The following is a 7950-nucleotide window of genomic DNA, read 5'->3' as shown; positions in this document are numbered from 1 at the left end:
GGGAAGAGATTAACCAGAGATCTTATATGGATACATGCATTACCTATGGACACAGGTAGTAGGGTGGTGAAGGTGGGATGGGAACCCAGGAGAGGGGGGCAATGAGGATGGAAAGGGGGACTTCTGTAATACTCTCAACAGTAAAGATTATTAAAAATTAATTAATTAAAATATTTAAAAAATTGATGAATGGTTAAAGAAGAAGTGGTGCATATGTACAATAGAATATGACTCAGCCATAAGAAAAGAGTGAGATCTTGCCATCTGTGACAACAAGAATGGACTTAAAAGGTATTGTGCTGCGTGAAATAGGTCAGACAGAGGAAGACAAACACCATATGAATTCCCTTATGTGTGAAATCTAATGAACAAAATAAATGAAGAAGTAGACCAGAAACAAACTCATAGATACAGAGAACATTTTAATGGTTGCTAGAGGAGGTTGGGGGAATAGGTAAAAAAGGGGATTCAGAAGTACAAATTGGAAGTTATAGAACTGTCATGGGGATGTCAAGTGCAGTATAGGGAATATAGTCAATAATATTGTAATAACTATGTATGATATCAAATGGGTACTAGATTTACCAGGATGATCCCTTTGTATGTTATATAAATGTCTAATCACTGGATTGTACACCTAAAGCTGATATAAATTTTTACATAAACTGTAATTGAAAAATCCTATATAATAAAGAGCTTATATGGAAATGGTCATCATACCCTTACACCATCACGCCTTAACTGCTCAGACACTCAACAATGGGGAGAGGAATGGAGACCAGGCAGGCACAAATGAGCTCACAAGAGAGGAATGGGGACCAGCCAGGCTGCAGGCCCGGGAAAGGGACAAGCCGCACACCCCTAGGTCCCGGGTGTCAGCAGCTGGGGTTGCAGCCCAGGAGAGGGACAAGCTGCACATCCCGCCATCCCAGGCACCAGCGGCTGTGGCCCAGGAGAGGGACAAGCCACCCACCCCACGGTCCCGGGTGCCAGCGGCGGAGCCTGCACCTGCGCCCCGGGAGAGGGACAAGCTGCACGTCCCGCCGTCCCAGGCACCAGCGGCTGTGGCCCAGGAGAGGGACAAGCCGCCTGCCCCGTGGTCCAGGGCACCAGCGACTGTGCCTGTGGCACGGGAGAGGGGACAATCTGCCTGCCCCGCAGTCCTGGGCGCCTGTGTCTGTGGCCCAGGCAAAGCCACCTGCCCATGGTGCCCTGTGGCTGCAGTCAGCCCAGGTGAAGCCGGCCTGGGTCCTGGGTGCCTATGGCCAGCCAGAGAGAGGGAAGCCCAGGTCTCAGGTGCCTGTCACCAGCCGGAAGAGGGAATCCTGGATCCCGGGTGCGGGGTGAGGTAGAGGTGGTTAGGGACGATCAGGCCAGCAGGGGAGCAGTTAGGGGCTATCAGGCAGGCAGGCAGAGGTGGTTAGGGGTGTTCAGGCAGGCAGAGGTGGTTAGGGGTGATCAGGTAGGCAGGCAGAGGTGGTTAGGGGTGATCAGGTAGGCAGGCAGAGGGGTTAGGGGCAATCAGGCATGCAGGCAGGTGAGTGGTTAGGAGCCAGCAGTCCTGGATTATGAGAGGCAATCAGGCATCTCCCCAGGGGTCCCAGATTGGAGAGGGTGCAGGCCCCCTGTGAATGAATATTTTGCACTGGGCCTCTAGTAAAAATATATTTTTTAAAAGAGTGACTGGAAGAAAAATGTCATCCTAAGACAGGGAACATCAAGGAAAACGATAAGCCCTGACCAGTATGGCTCAGTGGATAGAGCATCGGCCTGCGGACTGAAGGGTCCCAGGTTCGATCCCAGTTAAGGGCATGTACCTTGGTTGCGGGCACATCCCCAGTAGGAGGTGTGCAGGAGGCAGCTGATCGAGTTTCTCTCTCATCGATGTTTCTAACTCTCTATCCCTCTCCCTTCCTCTCTGTAAAAAATCAATAAAATATTTTTTTTAAAAAAAAAAGGAAAAGGATAAGAAATTAATACACTAACCCAGAGGTTTCATCTGTTATCTCATATATTCCTCACTCTCTGAAGTGGGTATATATAAGCCCGGCTTTTAAAATGAGGGCACCAAGTCTCCGAAAGTTGATTTGTCTAAGTTCTTGACCTAGAACAGGGCAGAGACAGTGCTAGGATGCTGGCCCATTTGAATTTAGAGCCTTAGCCATATCTGTCTCCCTGCAAGGTGAACCAAACACGATCTAATGAAGAAGATACCATCACAAAAGCAAAGTATCATGTCTCCTGTATCGAGAGATGATAAGGGAACTAACATTGAGTGTCAACCAAGGCAAATGGTCCAATGCCATGATTAATAATCACAACAGAAACTGCCAGTTATCAAAACAGTCACAGGAATGTGAAGTACAGCATAGAGAATGCAGTCAATAACTCTGTAATAACCATGTATCAGATGGGTAGTAGACTTATCTGGGTGATCACTTCATAAATTATATAAATGCCTAATCACTATGCTATGCACCTGAAACTAATATAATATTGTATGTTAACTTAACTTAAATTTTTTTAATTTTTTTTAAAAAAGAAAAATCTATGCTAAAATATAATCACAATAAGTCCCAATTATTTAGCACAGTACTTACTACCTGCCAACTTACAGTTCTAAGTTCTTTACATACATTAATCTATGAAATCCTTATTACCAACCTTTTGTTTTAGGGACTCTTATAATCCCTATCTTAGAGAAAAGGAAACTGAAGTTCAGAGATGCCAGGCCAACTTGCTCAAAGTTAATTTGTCCATAAAGACAAAACCAAGGTTTAAACCCAAGTATTCTCTCTTATGTCCATGCTCTTAACTTCTCTGCCCAGTACAGCCCAGTAAGTGACAAAACCCAGATTTCTATGGTTCCAAAGCTCATGTTCTCCCTACTGTGTCGCAGGGATTGCAGACCATATAGACAGAAGCAAGGTTACAAAGAAGTCTCTCTAGAGCCTCCTCTTCCCTTCAAGAGAAAACCAAGTGTGAGAGACCTGTCACCTAAATCCCAAAAGAGCTATCTATCTAATATAAGACCTTTTTGGCAGGAGTAAAGGGTTGAGTTTTTGCCTTTTACCTGAGTATCAAAGAAAGTAGAACTCAACATCTTTTCACAGGAGAAAGGAGTCAACACAGGATTAAAATTGAACCCTAGTCTGGAGATGGTGAACAACTCGGAGTAATAATCCTGGGCAGCCAGAATGCATTGAGCACCTAGAAGAGTCAACTTTCAAATAGATGCCAGAAACAGAGGAAGGCTGGGGTTAGAAACCGAGTGACTAGCATGTGGGGAAAATAACAGCACAATTGGAAAAAGCAGTGATTTTGAACCAAAACAGTAGAAGCCAATTGGTGAATAACCATTGGGCAGTGCCTCCAAGCTAGTCCTCCAGGTGAACTCACTGCTCCCAAGTTTGTTTATTCTATGTGCTCCCAGCAAGCAGTGTGCAGGTGATATTTGATTGAGTTGTACACTTGAAACCTGTATGGTTTTGCAAACCAATGTCACCCCAATAATTTCAATTAAAAAAAACAATCTGGATTTGACAAGTCTGGAGGCTTAGGGGTCCTCACAGTGAAGAGCTGGCTGGAAGAGGTGAATAAAATCAGTGAAGGAAAGTCAGGGCTGCTTGTGCTTCCTAACAGAAACAAAGGCAAAAAGCAAGACTTCCAGGGTGGCCAGAACAAAAACACTGTCCTCTTATTTTACATCTATAATATGATTTAATTTCTTTTATTTAGTTATTTGATTTCTTTAATAAAATGTACTTTTTTAAAAAATAAGGCAGCTCTGAGAAATTTACTCTCCTAAGGCTAAACGGACATAACCATTTGTCAACAATAGCTACTAAAATGACTGTACCTATTGTTGTTCCAATTGCAAACACAACCGTAGTAGGATTGTTTAAATTATAATAGGAGTTTTGAAACAATTATTAACTGAATTACCATAATAATATTCATATATGAAAGGACCTTTTGCCTACTTAATTGCTCAATTAACATTTTTCATATGCTGAAAGAGAATAATATTTCACTAATAATATCTGTCTTAAAATGAAATATGATCCAACTAGATTATCAACAAGGCCCAAATTTACTTCACATTCTACTATAAAGCTTGTCAAGTATTTTGTGTGAGTGATCGAAAACCTTCCAAGTTATCCTGTGCCAGGACCAAGTAGAAAGGGCTCACCAAGATGTAAAATAAAAGGCAATACCTCTTTTCCCGTGAGCAAAGTATTTTCCAAAATTGCTCCGGTCTCTGAAACTAGCACTTTCACTCGGTATTGGTTAATGATTCCATTTGCTTGTCGTGGTTTCTTCCAAGTAATTCTTATTTGTGTGGCTTCTACTTCTGCAAGCTGTAAATCAAATACTGCACCTGGAACTAAAAATGTAAATACAAATAAGGATGTGGAAATTTTAAAATACATTTTCAAATTTTAAAAAATTTTCCAAGTTCTTAATGATTTAAGATCTATAAGAAATTCATCTAGAAAACAGGCTAAAACAATTATTAATTTATCAATAATTAAATATGTATAAGAATCTTTAAATACATGGGTATTTAAAGTTAAATTTCTACACATTGTTCTCAAAAATGAAAATAAGAAATAAGATATCGTGGAATAATTTCCCCAAATCAAAATGTCATAATATTTGTTCCAATAATTACATTAATAAAAAATAACTTCCCAGATGAAGCTGTTTTTGGATGATTAATGCGCAATAGAAACCTTGAAGGCTTTATACAAATTATAACAACATATCAAAAAACAACATCTAGAAGACTTGGAATACAATAAATGTAGTTGGTAAATTCAATTAAGCTATCATTTAATTTATTACATAAGATTGTTTGAAGAGTTGATTGATTTTTATCTGCTGGTTTTAAAAATTAATTACATGAGTCTCAAATTTCAGGCACCCTTACATATTTCAGTAAAGAAAAACAGGGACAAACTAATTGGTTTAAGACTAAGCACCAAATACTTAAAACAAGTTCTTGATCAGTGGTTCTCAACCTTCCTAATGCCGCGACCCTTTAATACAGTTCCTCATGTTGTGGTGACCACCAAACATAAAATTATTTTCATTGCTACTTCATAACTGTAATTTTGCTACTGTTATGAATCATAATGTAAATATCTGATATGCAGGATGTATTTTCATTGTTCGCGACCCACAGGTTGAGAACCGCTGTTCTAGATATAAAGTCACCAAAAGTGACATCTAGGAAACCTCCAGTGCAAAGGAGTAATGGATCAAGGACAAACTGCCCTGGGCCTTTGTCCACATTTTTTATATAACTCAATGTGTGGTTACAAATTCACCCCTCCATCCTGTTTCCTTATCTATAAAACTGGTGTAATTATATCATTCTTGTTATTATGTAAGGTTTCTGTAAAGAACAAGTGATTCAAGAGAATTTATAAAATGTTGGTTCAAGAAAAAAAAATATGACAGAAAAATTTTGTCCTTTATAATCAGGATGTGGTAACATATTAAATTCATTTTCCTAAGCTGAGGTATTTCACATTAGTAAAGGTTTAGCAAATTTCACTTAGAAGAGAGATACCTTAAGGGGTGGGGTGGGGGCGGGGGGTAATAATATGAATGGAAAGTTACTCTGTTCCCTTTTAAGATAACATAAATTAAAAATTAATGTCACAACTTCCATAAATATCTTATATAATAAAACCCTAGGTAGCCGCCCTCACATCGTCACAAGGTGGCCACCACAAGATGGCCAGCAGGGGAGGGCAGTTGTAGGCAATCAGGCCTGCAAGTGAGTGCTGTTGGGTGTGACCAGGCCTGCAGGGGAGGGCAGTTGGACCAGCAGGGGAGGACAGTTGGGGCAACCAGGCCTGCAAGTGAGTGCTGTTGGGTGCGACCAGGCCTGCAGGGGAGGGCAGGTGGGGGGGACCAGGTCTGCAGGGAAGGGCAGTTAGGGGCAACCAGGCCTGCAGGGGAGGGCAGTTGCGGGGGTCCAGGCTGGCAGGGGAGGGCAGTTGGGGGTGATCAGGCCAGCAGGGGAGGGCAGTTGGGGGTGATCAAGCCAGCAGGGGAATGGTTAGGGCGTGATCAGGCTGGCAAGCAGAAGCAGTTAAGGGCAATCAGTCAGGCAGGCAGGCAAGTGAGTGGTCAGGAGCCAGCAGTCCCGGATTGTGAGAGGGATGTCCAACTTCCGGTTTAGGCCTGATTGGACCTAAACCAGCAGTCTGACATCCCCCAAGGGGTCCCAGATTGGAGTGGGTGCAGGCTGGGCTGAGGGACACCCCCTCCCCCATGCATGAATTTCATGCACCAGGCCTCTAGTTATCTATAATTAGTGAATAGAATCATGCTTAAATTAACCATGAAATTAAACTATATGGTGTTTTCATCCAGTAATTAAGAGTGTTTTCTTTATCTCTATGACATAACCATTTAAAAAGCTCTCTAGATATTGTAATAATATAAATATTTCTAAACATTTTTTTGAATAGTTAATGGCTAGATGGATGAATAAGTTATTCAGGCCGAAGAACATATTATTTGATTATTACAGGCAAGATTCTAGTGTCCAATGAGGGTAAAATCTGTGCTGAAAAGTGGAGATAAACATAACATGGCTATACATCTGTAATTTGCTAATCTTTTGAATCTTCTATTCTAAAAACATTTTGGTATATCTCTAAATAGAAGGATAACTCTTTGGATTGATCTCCCACAGGAGTTCTAATCTCAAGAGAAAACTGTCCTTTGAAGGATGGAGGAAGAGTTCTAGGCTAGGACCCCACAATCATTGATTCATTCGTTCATCACTCAACAGAGCACTCATATAGTCACACTGCTCTGAGCACCCGGAGACAGAGAGAGAAATAAGATAGATAAAACATTTTGCACAGGTCACCTCTTATACAAGTTTTATTTCATTAACAGATATTGTCCCCAGGGCTTATTTTTTTTAAATTATCATATTTACCAACACATATTTTTCAAAGGTGGAGAAACTTTCCAATTGACTGAGTAGTGTGAAAACAACTCGGCCATTTAATTAGCAATGCTCCCATTCCACCTTTCTTCCATATTGTATTTTGGCATCCCTATATAGATAAAACCTTAGCCAGTATTGCATAACATATTTATAGAAGAGAAAGGTCATTTTTCTATTTAATTTGAATTCATGTAGTGGAATCTCAATTTATGAAGCCAATTTAATGATTGCATTAATCAGATTAATCAGGCAGCTAAACCTTGCCTCCTAGAAAATAAGTGAAATTTGATGTAACAGTTAGTTCCACTTGATGTAACACATTAATGAAGTAGGATACCACAAACTACCCAAACTACCCAGTACATAGTTGGCCATCTTGTAGTTAGACAACTTAGGATATTAGCAGATAGTTTCTTCATCTTCTAATTTAGAAGATGTTTTAATATAACTTAGTAAGTATTGCCCCATAATACTAATGCCTAAAATTATGATTCCAGTAAAAATTAAATGGTTCTATGTTACCTTAAAAATGTACCCCAAACTTGTATAAGAATGAGTGCATACCTATCATTCTTTTTTCTTATAAAAGAAGAAAAAGCTTAGGGGATAAAGAAAATGAAGTAGACAGCATTGTATCTTATCTTCAGAAAGATATTTGATCTGTTATACCACAAATTTTTTTACAGGGAAACCAGAGAAGTGTGGATTAGATCAAGCTCCTTTAATATTGATACCAAATTAACTAAAGAAAATCAAACACACAGGCAATTAGTTATTGTATTGTCTACAGGGACTATATAAAACTCAAGTCAATACATCTATAAATTTTGCTAATAAATGAGAAACAGAGTTGATTTATGGTTGGTAAAAAAATATTCTAAATAACTTTAAGTTTTCAAATAAAAAACTATAAGAAAAAAAATGAAGACAAATGACATTAAAGAAAATTCATTAAAATAATTTTTACCATT

At 39.7% G+C, this 7950-nt stretch overlaps 1 protein-coding gene across 1 annotated transcript in view; it reads right to left on the bottom strand.

Moving 5' to 3' along the window:
• PTPRQ (protein tyrosine phosphatase receptor type Q) overlaps positions 1-7950 on the bottom strand; it is a 268878-nt gene that overhangs the window by 186517 nt on the left and 74411 nt on the right. Inside the window, exon 25 of the mRNA XM_059683707.1 lies at positions 4218-4387. Coding sequence (XP_059539690.1) covers positions 4218-4387 — 170 coding nt within the window. The remainder of the gene's footprint in view (positions 1-4217; positions 4388-7950) is intronic.

The sequence above is a fragment of the Myotis daubentonii genome, chromosome 2 (assembly GCF_963259705.1).
Source record: "Myotis daubentonii chromosome 2, mMyoDau2.1, whole genome shotgun sequence".
NCBI classification, from domain to species: Eukaryota; Metazoa; Chordata; class Mammalia; order Chiroptera; family Vespertilionidae; genus Myotis; species Myotis daubentonii.
The sequence above is the reverse complement of the archived record's forward strand: the minus strand, read 5'-3'. Positions and strand labels throughout refer to the sequence as shown.